Source organism: Arachis hypogaea, chromosome 20 (assembly GCF_003086295.3).
Source record: "Arachis hypogaea cultivar Tifrunner chromosome 20, arahy.Tifrunner.gnm2.J5K5, whole genome shotgun sequence".
NCBI classification, from domain to species: Eukaryota; Viridiplantae; Streptophyta; class Magnoliopsida; order Fabales; family Fabaceae; genus Arachis; species Arachis hypogaea.
This window is the reverse complement of record NC_092055.1, coordinates 10,461,669-10,481,238: the sequence shown is the minus strand read 5'-3', so window position 1 is coordinate 10,481,238 and position 19,570 is coordinate 10,461,669. Positions and strand designations below refer to the sequence as shown.

The 19,570-nt window shown below is 36.1% G+C and overlaps 2 protein-coding genes across 21 annotated transcripts; both read right to left on the bottom strand.

Moving 5' to 3' along the window:
- Positions 1-4,869: 4,869 nt before the first annotated feature.
- LOC112784945 (protein LNK1) lies at positions 4,870-9,617 on the bottom strand. 20 transcript variants are annotated; one of them, XM_072230278.1, is made up of 10 exons: positions 9,453-9,589; positions 8,671-8,793; positions 8,393-8,558; positions 8,230-8,277; positions 7,540-8,017; positions 7,084-7,426; positions 6,156-6,839; positions 5,450-5,595; positions 5,157-5,292; positions 4,870-5,066 (listed from the first exon to the last, which is right to left on the bottom strand). In XM_072230278.1, the coding sequence occupies exons 5-10, from the start codon at positions 7,854-7,856 to the stop codon at positions 4,962-4,964; spliced, it is 1,731 nt and encodes a 576-aa protein (XP_072086379.1). In that variant the 5' UTR covers positions 7,857-8,017; positions 8,230-8,277; positions 8,393-8,558; positions 8,671-8,793; positions 9,453-9,589; the 3' UTR covers positions 4,870-4,961. The 20 variants fall into 20 exon arrangements, 12 of the variants coding, with proteins under 12 accessions (XP_072086379.1, XP_072086378.1, XP_025684108.1 ...); XR_011879000.1 differs by having other exon boundaries at positions 5,157-5,345; positions 8,393-8,793; XR_011879001.1 differs by lacking the exon at positions 8,230-8,277 and having other exon boundaries at positions 5,157-5,345.
- A 1,123-nt stretch (positions 9,618-10,740) lies between these two features.
- On the bottom strand, positions 10,741-15,317 carry LOC112784872 (uncharacterized). Its single transcript, XM_025828206.3, has 5 exons — positions 13,225-15,317; positions 12,974-13,136; positions 11,879-12,042; positions 11,319-11,577; positions 10,741-11,175 (listed from the first exon to the last, which is right to left on the bottom strand). The coding sequence occupies exons 1-5, from the start codon at positions 14,757-14,759 to the stop codon at positions 11,068-11,070; spliced, it is 2,229 nt and encodes a 742-aa protein (XP_025683991.1). The 5' UTR covers positions 14,760-15,317; the 3' UTR covers positions 10,741-11,067.
- Between the last annotated feature and the right edge of the window lie 4,253 nt (positions 15,318-19,570).

Below are 19,570 nucleotides of genomic sequence, written 5' to 3'. Positions count from 1 at the left end.
ACAGAACAGAAGCAAGTCATCCGCAAACATTAAGTGGGATATTCTTGGTCCCTCTCTAAAAATAGCAACCGGCTCCCACAAGCCCAAATCAACCTGATGACTAATAAAGCATGCCAATCGCTCCATACACAACACAAAAAGATAGGGTGACATGGGCTCTCCTTGTCTAAGACCTCGACTAGGAGTAAAGCCATTCAGACGACTCCCATTCTAAAGAATAGATAAGGAAGAAGCAATGACACAATTCATAATCAAATTAAGTGTAGGAATAGGAAAACCAAAGCTTTTAAGGGTATGAGCTAAAAACCTCCAGTCAACTCTGTCATAAGCTTTCTCCAGATCAATCTTAAAGGCCAGTGTGACTTTCTTTGATTTAGTCTTCTTCATAAAGTGGAGGACTTCTTGAGCAATAATGATGTTGTTAGGAGTTCCTCGTCCCGGAATAAATCCTCCTTGAAACGGGCCAACAATCTCCGCAAGATGAGGACGAAGCCTATTAACAAGGACCTTCGTGATGATCTTGTAAACTACATTGCAGAGACTAATCGGCCTGAAATTTTTCATAGATACCGGTGATTCAACCTTTGGAATGAGAACCAGTAAAGTCTCCAACATTCTCGGATCAAGAGGAACACCAGAGAATGCCTGCTTAACCATCTTCCAAACATCAAGACCAATGATCTCCCAATATTCTTTGAAGAAGAAAGCTTGAAATCCATTAGGACCCGGAGCTTTAAAAGAGTTCATGTGAAAAACAGCTGCTTTGACTTCCTCCATAGTAACTGGTGCCGTAAGGTTATTGCAAGCTTCCTCATTCAGAGAAGGAAGAGGCACATCACCAAGGCAACCCAAATCAACATCATCCAAATGACAGAATAAGCTTTTATAGAAAGACTCTGCTTCTTGACTCAGAACCTCTGGATCAGTTTTCCACATTCCATCCTTGAGAAAAAGGCCATGAATCTTATTATGCTTCCTTCGCGCAAGAGTTTGAATATGAAAGAATCTTGTATTCCTATCCCCGAACCTTACCCACTGCTCTCTGGACTTTTGGAACCATAGGAGCTCTTCTTGCACTAGAGTATTATTATAATCATCAAGCAACTGTTGCTCTTTCTGACGCAAATAAATACTATCCACCACTTCCAAACGCTTTTGTAAATAATTAATCTGCTGCTCTAATTCACATTTCTTAACAAAAATGTTACCAAATACCTTCGAGTTAAACTCTAGTGAATTCTTCTATACTTCCGAAAGCTTGCCATGAATTCCTCTATTACCAGACCACCATGACTGGTTCACAATATCCCTATACCCAGGATGAGTAGCCCAAGCAGCAACAAATCGGAAAGGTCGATTCCCTTTAGGCTGAGGACGACCTTTACAACGCACCAGAATAGGGCAATGATCAGATTGAAGCCTATTTAAAACTTCTGCATAAGCCTCTGGAAAGATAGATAACCAACTACTATTTATACAGACTCGATCAAGCTTTTTTGCCACGTCAACATAATTTTTCACCCTCCTGTACCAAGAAAACCGCCTCCCAATAGTCTTCAGATCAAACAAACCACTATCCCCTAATGAAGTAGCAAACATGTCGGCTCTTTGATGAGAAAATTGACAGCCCTTAGATTCATGAGAAAATTTTACTTCATTAAAATCACCAAGAACAATCCAAGGTCCTTGAAAAACCATGGATTGTGCAACAAGATAATCCCAAAGGAGAACCCTTTTATTAAATTGAGAACTGCCATAAATACCACTACACCTCCAAATTAAATTATCAAAGTGAACCTCAACAGTAACACCCTGATCAAAAGCATCAATGAACTTACAACAGACACCCTTCATAGAGGATAGAAACCAAATACCTCCCTTATGCCCCTCTGCTTCTACTATACCAACAGAGTGATACCCCAACCTTTCTCAAAATAATTTTAAATGTTGAAAAGGGGAGTGAGTTTCAACCACAATAAAAAAAACAGGTCTAAATTTCCTAACAAGTTCCTTACAATGCACCCGGGCTAACTTATTAGAAGCACCCCTAATATTCCAAACAATCATATTTAAACTATCCATAAATAATAGGGACAGAATAAATAAGAACATAAACTCTAAACAGAATCACCAACCTCAATAGGTAGTTTGTCCTGCGGTACTGGCACACTCTGATCTTCAATAATTGCCACCTTTGGACCTCCTGACACTGCACCTGCCATGCTTCCATCTACTAAGATTTTCTCCGTTGTGCCACCATTTTTATCAACTGGCGAGTTCTGCAAGGAGGAAGGCCGAGGACGCTTCCGTAGAGAGATTCCACGACGTGCAGGTGTTCTGCGCGATGGAGATGGCGCAATTTCATGTTTTTCTCGCTTTCCCATCCTAATGCCAATTGATTTGCCTCCATCATCATGCAAATTGGGCTTTGGAACCCTTCTCGAACCAAACTTGTGCTGCTTTCCATCTTGGTCCTTCAAACCTGATGACTGGCCCATTGTGAATTTTTCCTTACGCAGCACTTGTTGCCAGCCCTCTCCATCATCCATGCATGTCTCATTAACATGACCATCAGGCACGTGAGGAGCCAATGATTCTGTAACTACATCCTTTCCTTTAACAACTCCTAATTTCTCACCCAAATTACGAGGATTCTCACCCAAATCACGAGCTTCTGATTCAGCCTCTTGTTGAATCTCATGATTGTTGTGTGGCACTAATGTCGGGGCTTCATTATTTTTTTTATCACCAAAGGAATTTCCGTTTCCTTCCAAGGACTCCTTCTCCATGCACAACGATTTATCATGCCCATACAGTGCACAAGTAGTACAAATCAACTGTAAATTCTCGTACTCCACTTCATAAGTCACACCCTCCACTATAATATGTTTGATTACAGGAAACTCAAGATTAATTTGAACACAAGCTCGGGCATATTTTCCTCTTTCTGCAAGCTTAGTAGCCAAATCTACTTTCACCGGAATCCCTATTGCAGAAGCAATTCGCAGCATTGCTTGTTCCTGGTAGCACCAAATTGGAAGTCCCGAGACTCGAATCCATACCAGCGTTGATCCAAAGAATTTTTCGCATGGCCTAAAATCCACATCCCATGGCTTTACTGCAACATAGTGACCGTCTATCAACCACGGGCCACCAAGAATGACTTTCTCACGATCCGCAGCAATATCAAATTTAACCAAAAAATATCCAAACCCCACATCCAACAAATCAAACCCTCCTTTGATGCGCCATACTATCCGAAGCTTATGCATGAGAGCCGTGTAGCCATAATGTTTATCCAGCACCTTGATCACGATGGCTTTCTTATAAGGTTCAGCTAGACAGCTCTTTGCCTCCTTGGTAAAACTGACACTTGGTGGACGAGAATCACTTTACTTACCTATCACCGTCGCGATACCATCCCCAGATAAAGACCCTACTAATGCAAAGGCCTTAGACTTTTCTGCACCAATGACTTTATCTCTAAAAGAGACTTTGGATGACTTTTCTAACCCCTCTCGAGAAGAACCCTCCTTAACACCGGATACACACCCACTCACGTTCTCCCCCTTATCTCTTCCGATGGCATGGCCATCTTCCTCACCGTGTTTCACCCTCAACCGCTCACCCCCGCTCTCTCCTTCTCTCATTCTCCTTGAGTACGTACTCTTTCTCTGCTAGGATTTTTTTTTATTCCATTTTAATGTATAACAGGATTGATATTTCTTAGCTTGGTGCCATAAATTATTGAGAACAATAATAATCATAATGATGCACTAAGCAATAAAGGTGAGACTTGTTCAAGTTAAGTGTCAACTGTGAATGCACAAAATGAAGTGTGGTATAATGGCTTCAAATAATGGTGGTGCAACTGATGTAAGATATCGATATAATAGGATAGTAACTGATGGTGTCGCTCTATATGCAAGCTTTAATTATTGTCTTAATGATAATAGTAAGGTCTTTTAATTTAAATTGTTGTCTTGTGAAATTTTTTCTATGCAAGGGTCCCTCTCTCGGTTGCTAATGTATTTCCCTGTCTCCGTTAATAATATTAATGCATGATCCCCTATTGAATTATTATTTTCTACCCTACATTATGACAATATTACTCTCTCAATTACAGTAATTAACTCCACTCGCTGTAAATTTAATTTTAACCTTATCATATATATATATATTTCTCTTTGTTTGACCCTGAAGCGACTTTAATAATAATAATTGGAACATGTATAGTACTTTTTACATCTTAAAGTAACGATTTGATTTGAGACAGTTACCTAATTCCATGCATATCGTCAATCCAAAACCGGGGGCCAAATTGCACTTTATTTTGATACCAGTTATTCAAAATGTATCTGATGTCGTTTGATAAAGTTTATTGCGATTGTGTGTGAGGCACTTTTGTTTGATCTTATCTCGTATTTTGGCAGAACAGGATTTTCTGCAATTCCAAATTAAAATTAAGGGGATAACCAATGATATTTTTTTCTCATATTTGCTTGCAATTTGCATGCATGACTACTATTCTACTACATCATGTCTGTGCTTAGTTATATTGTGTGTTTGGCAAAGAAATAATTTCTCTATATATTTCCACATCCTACGATTTGAAGAAGACTCTACAACTTGCTATTTTTCTCTGTTTTAACTACAAAAATTCATATATAATAATTATTCATATAACATAATATGAAATACTTTTTTAAGTATTGAAAATTGTGATCTTCTTTTGCATGAAAGGATTTGTCAGCGTACCATTACATTACTCGTTAATCGTCATCATCATAAATACCACCTTATGATGGATCAGTATGATGGCATCCAAATCCAAAGCAGAAAAATGAATTACAAGTTAACTACAGGATCTAAGTAAGCCCGAATAATTATACATATATGCCCTTAAAAAAAATCATCATTATACAGACAGCTAAATGTGCCAAAGCTGATTTAGACACTGATTAGGTGTTACCTCCTACGGTCTTCTTTCCCACTCCAGTAGAAGAGTCTTCTAGACAAACGTGTTTCTCAGTCTTTACTGGTGAATTGATCAGTGACTCATGTATCTATCATCAATTAAATAAAGAAAATGAAGCAAGGATCAAACAATAATATTCTACTTCATTTAAACATGTTAAGAATTAATGAGAGCATACCGTGGCACTGGATTTGAAAGGCATAGTATCATAAGGATGCGACATTGATTGATCATGGGGCCTGTGAAACAGTAAGTGTGCTATAGATCGATCAATGGGGTTTGTGTCAGTTTCCATATCCATGAATCCCATACACCTGAATGAAGTTGCAGGTTATACTTATCAAGAAGATTAAATAGCATTATATTTCTGCAATAAATTAAAAAAGTTTGTTTAACAGTACTTTCTATGCACTGACATTAAGTACTTATAACTATGAGCAATAAAACTGAAGTGAAGACAGCAACCAATACCTGCTACCATTATGTGGCACCATTGATTTGCATGCTTGATCATCTCCGGTGCAACCATTTGCAATTGAGTCATTATGTCTTTGCTCGGCACTCTTAGCCAAACGGTATAGACTATCCCTTAGGCACAATTTGGTTCTAATATCCAACTGCAGCCAAGCAAAATTTTGTTACCGAAGTAAATTATAATCAATGAAACTGATGAACTTGCAGCAATAATTATAAATAGATAACAATTTTAGCATTAAAGCTTTACATCTTGAAACCTTCAGCCTTTTACTTACCAAAGAATGAAAAAGGAAAAGAAAGAATATCACGCACATGCCTTAAAACACTGATGGCAGCGCCAAACTTCAAAGAGTCACTAGACCTTGAAGATAATGCCACCCACGAAAAGGATAGACCTACCAGGGAGGAGAGACTGTTTCTTCCTGATTTGCATATGGAACAAAGTCCACAATATGCCACAAGTTTATTACTTTGACATTTCACCAGGAAGCATCTTAATTTATGTAACTTGGACATTTAAATAAGTTTACATTACATCATCTTTTTGCCTTAGAATTATGCATACGTAACCAAAATCAAAAGTCATCTTTAAGCTAAACTGGAGTAGGGTGCAACGTTGAGGTAATCACACTCTTTTCTTAAGATTAAAAATCCAAGAATAAACAGGATCAAACTAGGACACCAAAGAAGATTCCAATACCTGATCCATGACCTGTTGCAGCTGGCAAAAGCTGTTTGCTTCAAGTGAGTTGCCGTTCAGTGCAGAGCTCATGGATGAGCTTTCCTGCACAGTTGATGAGTCTATTTCTGGAGAAAACCCTATGCGTACTCCATGAACTTCACTGTGGCCTTCATTTTCATTTTCAAACTGATTATCTACCTTCTGAGCTGAACCTGGACCACAAAATGGCATTTCTCTTGACACACTGTCACTTTTGACACTCCTAGATAACGTGTGTTTATCATGGCAGGGATACAACTTTTCTCCCTTTTCATCTGATTTCAAGGTAGCGGCTTCTAAAGAATGACCATGAGAACTCTCCATGTTTGAGGCACAAGATGATTCTTTAAGAGAAGCTGATGGATGCTCACTTTGCTTGGATCTTGATTTAGACAAAGTCGGAAAGAGGGAAGTGTGATTTGGAGTTTGACTCAAGTCTAGGTGCATTAATGGAATTTGTGTCTGCATGCAACCTAAAGGATCAGAATCTGAGCTCAACTTTTGTTTCTGGATGCTATCAACAGAAGTGATCCCACTGGAAGAGGCTCCAAAGTGTTGATGTATATCTTCATACTGCTCCAGAGGAGTATATTGATGTATGGAATCATCATTTTCTAGGTAACTATTTTTTTGTCTTCCTGCTAACGACTTTGCCATCTTCCTCTGCAACATTAATACATAGTGACTTTTTGTCATACACTAATGAATAAACAATTCATCCCAGTTTATAGGTTCTCCCTAATAAAACAGAGTATGCATTCAGAACCTATTGGAAAATGGAAACCGTATAAATCCAACATTTACCCAGAAAATGACAGTTATGACTACTGGTCTTTCCAATTGTGTGTTACATAAAAGAAAAGTTCAATTTTCCATCATAAAAAAAAATAGTGAAACAGTAACAAACCTTTTCTTTTGGCACCAAGTCAGCTGTATTGCTGGATTTCTTTCCTGATTCATTGAAACTCGTAGGAGGGATGCCATTATCATCAACATCCATTTGAGACCTAACTTTTCTATCAGCAGAAGATAATGTTTTGTTGGAATCATTGATTGGAAGACCTTTAATATCTTCCTTGGAACCCATATCATAGTCAGACATACTTTCCAATGGACTTATTTCTGCACATGAAAATTTGAAGTCAGACTTCAAAGCATCATCAGAACCTTCAGCGTCACGAGAAGACGATAGCCAGCAGAACTCCTCTTCATTATTGAGACTTCCCATTCCAAAAGTTAAATCATAATTCCTGCGATATAAAAATGATATTAAGATATTTATATGACAGGCGCAATACATTGATCGGCATTTCACATCAAATGGAAGATTAGAAGATTTGTGTCAAACAGAAGAGTTTCCTACAACATTCTGTCAACATCTTCAAAGTTCTCTATATCCAGCCACCCATCACTATCAAGAAAACTGAATTCGTTATCATCTTGAGACATCTGATTAATTGGATATTGACTAACAGTACCATCTTCAACAACAGACTTGTCTCTCAGGAGAGTGTCATCAGTACAAAGCTCATCACCACCACAATCCATATTGCTGCTCTTGAAACAGTGACCAGACATGTCAGTATCATCTGATGTTAACCTTTTCAATTCTACATATGAGTCACTATCACAAGAAAACACACCCTCAGGTGTGTGAGACCATGAACCCTTTTCCAGCATCCTTTATTTGTGGGTTGGATTTCTCAAGTACAGTTTCTCTTTATCCTGCGTACCACGGTTATTCACAAAGTCACTACTATTTAATACCATACAACCCCAACTAATTTCTTGCAGCTATGATGCTCCATTACATCAAATCCATCCCACGCGTTATTTTTAAGCTGCAAAACAAAGAGGTATTTAGACAATAAATAATCATAACCCAGCATAAATAACATTATGAATCCACAGCACATCATCAAACCTAATCATGAGAGAAGTAGCAAATGTGCTCCATCACCCCCCCCCCCTTTTTTCCCCCACCAAAATCACAAAATGCAACCCAAACGTTGTTCCATTACTCATTTAAAAGAAAAAGGAGGACTCACTTTACCTGTCATTCCAAGATCCAAAATGAACCTTAATGAAGCTTAACTTAGGCCTGACCAGTTAACAACGATTCTTACAAGGTCAATCTCTTAATGCAAATAAAATATGGAGACATGGAAAGCAGGCAGCAAGGTACTAAGGCATACAAATTAATGTTTTAATTTTACCATTCAATGACTTGTGTAGAACGGTGACAAAGCAACAGCTACCACCAACCAACAAGTATGATTTCAAGAGTATTATTTCTGGAGTCTTATCAATAGCTATCAAGCCATTGCTTCATCACTAGCTCTTTTTGGGCTTGGATAGCACAACACCCTAAATAAGATTATGCTACAGAAGAAAAGTGGATTTGTGTATAAAAGTAAAATTCAATTGGAAATAAACTGTACTGCAAAGAAAACATCTAATTAAGTCCAAATATTGATATCATCAATAACATTACAGAGTTGTTCATATTATTTGAATAATGAGGGCACATTCTTCTGCTATCTGTTACACCAAGATCTGCCACCGAACATTAGCCATAATATGGGTTACATGTCACATGTCCTCCAGCTCACATGAACTGCTCAAAGTGACTTCACTACTTTAGAATTACGATTATATAGAAATGAAAATTTATATGGAACATTTTTGAAGATATGACATCACAGGACTACCCTAGGAGGAAACTCATTCTAATGACTAGTATCACACGAAATAAGAAAGCCTCTAATTATGCCTAAGAATCAGCCAAAACAGTGTGATTCTCTCAATGATGCAGTTTCCAAGATGAGAATCTCTTGGATGATTTTGAACAAAAGGCACTTATGTGCAGTAAAGAAAAGTGTGGTTACGCTAAATCATGATTATAAATGCAGATAGAGCAACCAAAGTGGTTTTACAACAATTTAACAGGGTAATAACTTACAACTAATAACATGTACTATAATCAAAATCCAAAGAAAAGAAGGCAAGGAATCAGCTCATGTGATTAAAGTGACTCAATTCTTCACTAACCGCGGAAATGATTAACTAAAGTCATAGATATTATGAACAGAATCACAGAACAGAGCCCTACTTCACTAAGCTTATTCAGTCTGAACTCATTCATCAATTCACTATATTAAGAAATAGCAGGATGAATTAACTAGCAAAATCCAAAACAATAATAAGAGTGGCAGCAATTGAACCATTGACACATGCATCGAAGTAAATACATAAGGAAAGAGAAAGTGAAGTTACCGTAAGGAGAAATGAGGAGATGAAAAGAGAGGTTGAGGAAGGTGAAGAGAAGGGAGAGTAAGCGATTCAAAGATTCTTATTACAGAATGACGCTTTGTTCCACAAGCTTCGTTCCTATCCAACTTGCACTCCACAACTTTTCTGTTTTGCAAGTTGGGGGAGGAGGGGATCACGCAGGAAGGGACACGTGGCAGGGTAGATGGATATCGGATCTAGTTCGTGGACGGGAGCCTGGGTTCTCAAGATCCGATCACTTACTGCGTTTTAATTGGTCCAACTCTTTTAAACGCTGCGTTTCGATTAAAACATATTGCTTCCTTTTTTTCTTTACACAATTTTATTTTTCTTAATAATATATTGCCACTTGGCTAGTTGCTTAACACTTGCCTTTCCTTCTTCCAAGTGGGATATCATATTCATTCACTAGTCATCTCCGCTGGTATTCACAAAAATTTATTAAAAAATAAAAAAAAAATCATTTTTACCATTAATAATATCATTTCCGACCATAAAAAATTGATAGTTAATAATTCTCACAAAAGATGGCATGTAAAGTAAAAAGATTTAATAAAAAAATAGATTAACTCGATAAAATTATCTAAAACGTTTAATGAAATTATCCAACAAATTATCTATTTTGGCTAATTTTGTCAAAGTAATTCCATTTTCAATGAATATCAACTTAATTTACATCTTTTAAAGTTAAATTTGTCCTCAATCAAATTTTTATAATAAAAATTGATAATATATTTTAACTTTTATATAATCATAATAATTAGTATATCAATAAATGCTAATATGTCTATTAATTTATTCGTTTATTTATTAAATGTGTAATAAAAATAATAAAAAAATGAATTAGTTTAGATTATATATAATAAAAAAGTATTTTTTTAAAAAAGTTATATACCAGTCCTTCCTATATCTGCATTATATAAAGAATATAGTATAAAAGTATGAATATACACTTATACAGGCTTATAAGTTTAAACATATTATTATCAAAATAATAAAACAATACATTATTTCTATAAAAAATAAATAAAAAACAACATAAACCATCCCATAAACACCTCGTCTTCTAAGATTGATACCTGCTCCTATCAGTTTCAAAAACTATGTACAGATAAGAAAATTGTTGCAGAACATCACCTCCATAAGTAGTAAAAGAGTCTAAATTCTAAAACAAGGAAGAAAACAAGGAACTATGTACTACATGTAAATACAATAAGAATATCTCATAAGAAAACTACAGCGTCATATACTAAAGACTAGAAGTATATTCATATAATAACCGCCAAAAAATATATAAGTATATATATGATCAGAGCAAACGTCCTATACACTTTAGTACTTTACATTCTCAGTCAATGAGAATACCATAATTAACAGGATGATAATAATATCCAAATAGTAGTTCAGAATCTGGTCAACAAAATGGTACATGTCTAATATTCAAATGAGAACAAAACTACCTTATATTTTGAAGATATTAGATTAGATGAGTATATATATAGATAGATAGATAGATTGATAACTACATTGATCTTCTTTCTTTCTTTCTTTCAAAATGTAGGACAACAGATAACACTTGCTGCTAAGGAGAGAATATACATCATTTCTTCAAAAGCTTCTGTGAGAAAATCTTCTTGGAATATGGGCTATTTCTTGAAATTGCTTTGTAGGACTCAACTGCTTCAACTAGTAAATTATGCACATAGCCCTGGTTGAAAGTTGAAACGAGAAAAAGAAAACAAAAAAGGAAAATGTCACAAAACTATGTGAAAATCATTGGGTGCACTTCTTATAAGTAGAAGCAGCAGCAATGAATGAAAAGGAGGAATATAAAGTGGCTATGTTATGTACCTCGGAATAACGCAGAGCTGACTGAATGACATAATTGGCGTGCGGATCTTGAAGTAACTGTTCGAAGCAAGGCGCGCAGAGCAGTTCGCAAATGATTCTAGCCCGATTCTCATCATTGAATACAGCAAGACATTTTTCAACCACATGGCTACTGAACTTCTGCATTGACATGTACACATAATTACCTTCGAATTGCATGTTCATGGTTGATGTTGCAGATGGAATCCTTAAGTCCATGATAAATTGTATGACGTAGTTTCTGCAGAAGGCAAAAGGAATCAAGAGACTAGAGATCGGAACGATCAAAAAGGTACGAAAATTGTATGGACAAATACTGAAAAGATGCAGAAAAAATAGTATGAGAATTGTTTCAAAAAAAGCACATCTTCTAGTCACCGATAAAATTGTTTGAAAATCTCTCTACCAATTACCATAGAAATTTCACTAGAGCTAAGACTATTTGCTTGGGGAAAAGAAAAGAAGATAACATTCTTAAAACAAGGAGTATCTGGTTAAGGGTTTTTATGTGCTAGAGTGAGAAGTACAGTTCCACTAGTTACCCGTATTGATGTTGTGCTAGAAGAAGAGCGTTTGCAGATATTTCCGCAATTAGTTTCTCTCTATGCTCCCCATTTGAATGACCAATGCATCTTTGTAAAACACAACATCCGTGTTGATGAGTTGCAATGTCAACACAGTACTTTGCAGCGGCGACAAATATAAACTGCTCAATGCAATAAATGAAATAGAGAAAGAGCAATTACCATAATGCAATGGAATTTTGAGAGAAAGACAAAATGCAGAAAAGACCTAATCATTTTATCCACACTGATTTTGTAAAAAGTAGTACAAAGTGACAAAATTAACTGCTAGTCAAGAAAATGCCAATGAATTTGACCTGCCAAACCAATTTGACATGGTTTAGTCACTTATGTATTATTTTAGACTATTCCCTTCTCTGCACCAGAAAATATTGTAGTTTATGTGAAATAAAACATTCCACATGCTTACATACAAAGACATCTGATCACAATATCAAGTAATAACAGAGGCCGGCCATGGACGTGAACTTGGAACGGCTATTTTCCCAATAGTGAAGTTTGAATATATGGTGTCAAAAATTAAATTCCTATCTACAGAACCCTGGCTGAAAATAAGTCCAAATATTTTAGTTACATTGACATTATAGAATTATATAAATTGCATAGAAGATAAGTTTGAGATAAATATGGCTCAAACCGATTTAGCAAAGCTACATATCTGCCATTCAAACAGAAAAGCACATGGCCAAAATACATCCATGTCATGTATCTTTTCAAATTTAAAATTTTATTAACAATGCAGGCAAACTTGGTAGAGAGGTGCAATAAATTTGATTAGCGGTTAGAACATCATGATACAGATTTTAGCATTTAAGGAATATGAGAGACAAACATTGAGAAGTTGAGAAGAGAATGAGACAATGGGAACACAATGAACTGCTATTTCACATAAGCTGATCATTAATCATCTATCATGGATATATCGAATAGTTCATAGAAATATAGCAAGACTGAAAAGAGCAGAAAGATTAACATGCACCCATAACAACTTCATGTTTGAGACTATTTTACCATCTATATACATAGAAGATTTAAATATTGTAGGCATCATACCTTGTTATCTTCATTGCTAAGGAATTGCAAACAATGCTGAACAACATGGTTTCCATTAAGATCTTTGATGAGAGCCAAGAATCCTGGTTCAAGGGCAGATACAACCAAAGAAATTTGCCTTCTAGTTTTGAGAGTCTCAATCAGCTTCTGTACAACACGAGTGCTGACACAAGAAAGGGAAAATAAGTAAAGTCAAAGTCCACAACACAATGAAAATAATATCTCAATACTTGCATAAGTTGCAAGATTACCCATGAGTGTTCAATGAGATTCTGACAAGCTGCCCCGGCTCCATAGTAACCTTGAGTATGATCTGCATCCTTTGTTCCTCGTTACAGACATCCAATAACTTCTGCATGAGGTAATTTCCAAAAGAATTCATCATAAGTTCAGCTACATGATCAACAATCTCGTTAAATATCACTTGAACATCTTCTGCCAAACCCTCTTCAAACACTCTTTGCAAGAATCTACAACCATGTTGATCTTTGGCAATTAAATATATGTACCCTCGAACTTCTGCTAGGGAATTATACTTGGGTTCCAAAGAGAATGGACCATGAATCCCATGACTCCTAGGAGTCTCATAAGTTCCTAAACCATGGCACTGAATCTCTAGCTCCGACCTCTGTAGATGTTTGGTGAAATTACTTTCGCGCACAGCACCCTGACATCTTGACCGATTCAAACCCCTACTAGCAACATAGTTAGAACCTTCACCTTGAATGATGAAGCTTCCCTCACTAATAATAGTATCTAAACTTCCATGTGCTAATCTAGCATTTGTAAGTGGCACAGCTCTTACATTAGACATAGGAGGGTTATAATGCAATGACCCATCAACACTTCTATAAGGACTTAAATTAGTACAAAGGGGAGAATCAGGTGCTCTTGGCATGCCCCTTTCCTCCATTATATTAGTTCCATAATTTCGTGCATAGAACAAATCATCAACCATTGGATTTCTGCTTAAAGAAGCAGCAAGCTCTGCTTCCATACTTCCTCTGCCACAGTTTCCATTTCTCATCTGCCTCACATGCCTTGGAGAGCCCATTGAACCATGAGAACCATTCGATTGAGGAATCATATTGCCATGCCACCTAGGACACTGTTGTGATCCAAATAAGTTAGCAATGTTACAATCCTGGTTTAATCCTAACAATGCTGTTTTTGTTTCAGCAGCACAATGAGATCCATCACTAACAGGCCATTGAAATCGAAATAACCCTCTCCTAAAATCATAACGATCCCCGTGCTCTCCGTGAACATTCACAGAATTGTTTCCTCCACTCAAAGAATAATAATCAGGAAATGCAAGGCCATTAGGATTCTCTTGTTGATTTCCAATATACATTTTACTCAAATTGGCACATAGGCCTAGTTCATCAATATCACTGCCCTTCTTCCTCATAGCCACAGCTGAATCAGGTGCCTTTGAATCCAACCAGATGGTGTTAGGGTTAGGGCAAGGCATGGTGGATGTAAGGTCCTCCAATGGAGGTGGTGTTGGTGATCCAACAACGGAGAAAAAGCTTGAGGAAGAACCATCAGATTGAAGAGATAAACCACTAACAGGGGATGATGAAGCACATCGATACTTAATCTGAGCAATAGTGTCATCATAATCAACATCATAACCCATGACACCATGACCATGATCGTGATCATGCTCATCATCACCACCATGATGGTAATGATGAATGAGATTGTTTGATGTTGCAAGAGGGATCTCATTCAGCAACATTTCTAGCTCTCCAGCATCATCCTTCACTGTCTTTTTCCCCATTACAACAACGACGACGTTTTCAGACACCAACAAATACAAACAACTGAAGGAGGAGGAAAAAGAGAAGACACTAGAACCCCAGAATCAGAAGAAGAAAAATAATCGGAAACGCAATAACTCGTTTAAGAGAGGCTAAAATAAGAGAATCTCACTAGAGATAAACCATTTGAGTGATTGATGAACGATCAAAGGTGGTGTCTTAAGTCGAAGGGAATTCAGATTGCATTTGCATTAACATTTGGGTTTTGATCTTTTCCTGAGAGAAGTTTGATGAAGCATGCAAGTGCTAAAGGTTCAGATATGGTTGTTACGTTGCACGGTGTAGAGTATAAATTAAACTCTTTGTAGTTTGGAGTTTCTCACGCCATTGAAGCTGGAACGAGAAGAAGAGGATGAAGAAGAAGGTGAAGAAGAAGAAGAGTCACTCTGCTTTCTAGTTTCTACTCTATTTTTTTATTTTTTTTTGAAATTAAATATTTATATTTATATATTATTATAAAAATAAAAACAAAAGAGAAGAGAGAGAGAGTGTGTGTACTGGTAGCAGCAGAAGAAGAAAACAAATCACGCTATAGCGCCTGTATCTTCTTTCGTACTCTTCTACGCTTAGCTTTTTCGGTGATTTGCTATTGGAAAATGATATTTGAATTCTTGTTTGGCAAGGAAGGGAATGAGGGGAGAAAATCTTAACCGAGAGTCTTCGTATCCTTCTGTGTAATTAGTAATTACTACTTGCTAGTTGCTAGACCTCCGCTAATTAGCGTGTGTTTGGATTAGCACTTGTAAAACTGGAATTTGAATAAACTTAATTTTATATAATTAATTTTGAGTAAAAGCGAGTTTGTATTAAAAAAAATAAATTAAAAAAAAATTTTGTAATCATGATTTTTCTTTCCATTGCTTTGGTATGTTTGTTGATTTCCCCTTATAACTTACCATGGCACCATGCACATGTATTTGGGCCACAATTCATTTTGCCTTTTTGGTACTTACTACTTAAATACCTCTATAAAGATGTTTTGGTGTGATAACAATAAGATGAACCTACTACAAAAACAAAGTAGGGTGCTAATGTGCTATACATACCCATTTTTCTTAAAAAGTTCACTGTCAAAAAGAAAATATAAATAACAATTTTGTGACGTGGGAATGATACCTACAAATAAATGCCACATTTTAATCATTCTAATGGTTGATTTAAGAGGAGGCTTCCCAATGTGGGGTTTTCACCATACTCAACCTCTCCATTGCTTTTGCTAGAAACTAAAGTGATTAGCGACCCAAAAAGGAAAAAAGGTGAGTGATTAAAGACCATATTCATATTTATTTGTTATTTGGATGAAAAAGGTGAGGAGGGCCAAATAGTAATCTTAATTAATCTCTTTAAGGACATTGTTGGTATTTGGTAATTTGGAAAGGACAAATTATGTGCAATACTTTTGGCCCAAAATGGAATTAACATGGCAACGTCCGAATATGGTTAGATGATGGGTTGCTTAGTGGGAAAGCGAGAAACCAATTGGGCCCACATGTGGGCCTTGCTGTGCCCACAGTTTCAGAATTGGCCCACCCACTCCTTGTGCAACATTAGTATTCCTCCTATCAGATATTAACACGTGGAACCTAATGTACCAGCTTATAGGCTTCTAGCTCTTGGAACTAGGATTTTCATTTCCAACTTCCAAGTCTAATCAAAGTAATGATACGTTGAAAAGTATTTTTTTAATAAAAGATGAATTTTGTTGTTTTTATAATAAAAAAATAAAAATAAAAATATTATGCATAATATATATCTTTTAAAAAAATTAGTTATAATTTATAATTTTAATTTTCACCTCACTTTATTTTTTATTAAAAAATTATCATATATTTATATCTCTTTTAGTAAAATTTTTATGTCTTGATAAATATTTTTTAAAGTGAATGTTAATTCATTCTAAAAAAATTAAAGAGTACAACGTTTTTTGAACTCTAAAATATAAATTTTAAATTTTAAATAATTTAATATAATATAAAGTTTATATTGATGACAATGTAGTTTATTTGAATTCAACATTTTCTCATCATAACTTAGGAGTAAACTAATTGTAGCATAGTGGTTCAAGATTGTAGCTCATCACAGCTATAGAATAACATGTCCCAACTCATTAAAAATCTATATAGTTTTCAAGCCAGGCTTTTTATTTTTGGTATTACAGTACAAGTAGTGTTTTTTAATAATATGAAAATTTAATGTATTTTTATTTTGTATAAATACTATAAATTTGAGGATTACATTTATGGTTTGTTTTTTTTTTTTTAATTTATAAATTTAAGGGTCAGATCAATATTTTAATACTAAAAAATTTTCACGGATTTAGATTTCTAAATTTTTTATTATTTTTTTATTCAAAATCGACTCTTAATTTTTTATTCTCACCTAAAACTGAATCTTAGTTTTTTATCTCCATCCAAAATCTGACTCTCAATTTTTTACTTCCACTCAAATCTGAGCTTCTAATTTATAGTTTTTAATTTAAAAAAGAAATTATCTCCATATCCATAAAAAAGAGTTAAACCTTAGAGTAGTCCCTGAAATTACACCTGTACTTTATAGTAATCTCTGAATTTAATAGTTATTCATATTTGTCTCTAAAGTTTCACGACGGGACTCAGTCTCGTCCTTCCGGCACATTTCCTCCAGCTGGTGTTACCGGAAAGCTAATCTGACAACTGGGTGACACGCTGGCAACGCTAAAACGACGTAGTATTATTGGTGGCGCGTAAATGCCCTAAAACGATGTTGTTTCACTCCAAAATTACTTTTGAAGAATCCTCCCTCAAACGTTAACGTAACGTATTGTCTCCCCCCTCTTAAAATACAACACAAACAGAGTATTTCCTTCTCCCCTATACTCATCAATGGCGGTGGTGTGAAGACTGTAATTGCAGCGATTACGTTGGAAGACGACTACTCTGGAAGATCGGTTTCGTCATTTGCATCAAACAAAGACTGTACTGAAGGCTGGTTTCTCTGAAAGAGGTAAGGAAAAAAGAAAAATAAATTATGTGAGAATAGGAGTGCTCTATTTTTTGGTATTGTTGTTAGTTTAATATCTTCAGTAGTTAGGAACAATTTTTTGGAGTGTAATGTGTGGGTATGCATGTTTCTGTTTCACAATGTTTGCTAGAGTTTGATCACAACTAGCTTTTTGAGTGGTTAGGCTAATGAAATTGTTGACTGGATAAGGGTTGTTTGTCATGGTGGAAACATGTTTCTTATCTATCAGGGTTTATTGTATTTACTGTTGAAAATATGATTTTATGTTTTAGTTGTGAAGTTTTCAATTTGTTAATGTGGTTGAAGATGATGAGTTTGATCATGAAATTTTATTTCTAAATTTCAGATAGATGATCCTTTGATTACCATCATATTTCACCATGGAGGGTCATTTATCACAGAGTGTGATAGAAGTGTGAATTACAATGGTGGACAGATTTCTGAGTTGCTGAAAATTGACATAGACACACTGGATGTATTTTTTGCCCGAGACTACTACAAGAAGATTGGGTATGACAATGTGACCCACTATTGGTGGCTGGTACCTAATAGGCCATTGCAAACTAGTCTTAGAGCTGTGTCACATGACAAAGAGCTCATGGAGATGTGTTACCTTGCTCAGAAGAACAAGGAAGTTATCCATGTGTACTATGAACATGGAGTCTCTGAACTTGTGTTTAATGAGGAAGCAGAACCAACATCATCCAAAGGCAAGGAGCTAATAGTGCTACAAAATCTTATTCCACATCCATACCCCACCATCAATGTCACAACCAATACAATCTCCACCACATCACCATCAACTCCAATTTCAGAGCCAACTCACACCACTAGCCCCAAAATAGTTCCTACGACATCACCACCAATTCCAATTTCAGACCCAATACACACCACCAGTCCTACTCCAACAACAATTCCCACAACTAAGCCTGCTAGTAAAGGTATTTCAGGACCAAAACATAAGACTCAACCTACTGCAACTTCTGTTAGTAATTCCAAATCACCACAAAAAAGAATGGTAGCATCCACTGCTGCTCCTACTACTAAGCCCACCCCACCACCAAAAATAATGGCACACCCCACAGTTGCTCCTAGTACTAAGCCCAACCCGCCACAAAAAATAATGGCCTAATCCACTGCTGTTCCTAGTATCAATCCTAACCCACCACCAAAATCAACAGCCTAGACCACTTCAAAATCTTTAACTAGGTCCAAATTTAAACTTAAAGAACTCATAAGGTTTGAACTACCAAATAAAGGTCCTCAAAAATTTAAAAATGCAGCATCACATGCAAGGAGACTTTTAACAAGATCGGCTGCAACTGAAACTTTTGGAAAAGCATCTGTTAAGGGAAAGGAACCCCAAGCTATGTTTGTAAGCTTGTTTAGTGAGGAGGAATCCTCAGATAGTCATGATAGTTATGATAGTATAGAGGACGAATCATATAGGCCTGTTGGTGATGAGGTCTCTAGTGAGGAAGAAGAAGTGATTGTGAAGAGAGTAGTTGGAAAGAAGAGCGATGTTAGAAAGAGGACTACAACAGATAAGAAATAAGTTAAAGAAAAGAGAGATGCTATGCTTGAGGATGATGCTCTTGTGTGTGCAGACTTAAGGTCTGAAGATGATGAATTATTTTTTGGACCGATTCCTAAGGATGGTGAAATAGCACCATATTATGATGCTCAAGATGGAGGTTATGATGATTCTGATGGTGGAGAGTCTTGGCACTCTGAAGAAATGAAGACTCCTCCGAACTCTGAGGATGAGTTG

Bases quoted from the DNA above. Each gene is read 5' to 3' on its own strand.
- LOC112784945 (XM_025828327.3), bottom strand. From the start codon at position 7,856: ATGCTGGAAAAGGGTTCATGGTCTCACACACCTGAGGGTGTGTTTTCT. The intron at 7,427-7,539 runs GTAGGAAACTCT...TTTATATCGCAG, and splicing joins GAAGATGTTGACAGAATGTT to GAATTATGATTTAACTTTTG. The intron at 5,067-5,156 runs GTATGCTCTCAT...AATTGATGATAG, and splicing joins CTTTCAAATCCAGTGCCACG to ATACATGAGTCACTGATCAA.
- LOC112784872 (XM_025828206.3), bottom strand. From the start codon at position 14,759: ATGGGGAAAAAGACAGTGAAGGATGATGCTGGAGAGCTAGAAATGTTG. The intron at 12,043-12,973 runs GTATGATGCCTA...TGCATTGAGCAG, and splicing joins TTAGCAATGAAGATAACAAG to TTTATATTTGTCGCCGCTGC. The intron at 11,578-11,878 runs GTAACTAGTGGA...TGCCTTCTGCAG, and splicing joins CTAGCACAACATCAATACGG to AAACTACGTCATACAATTTA.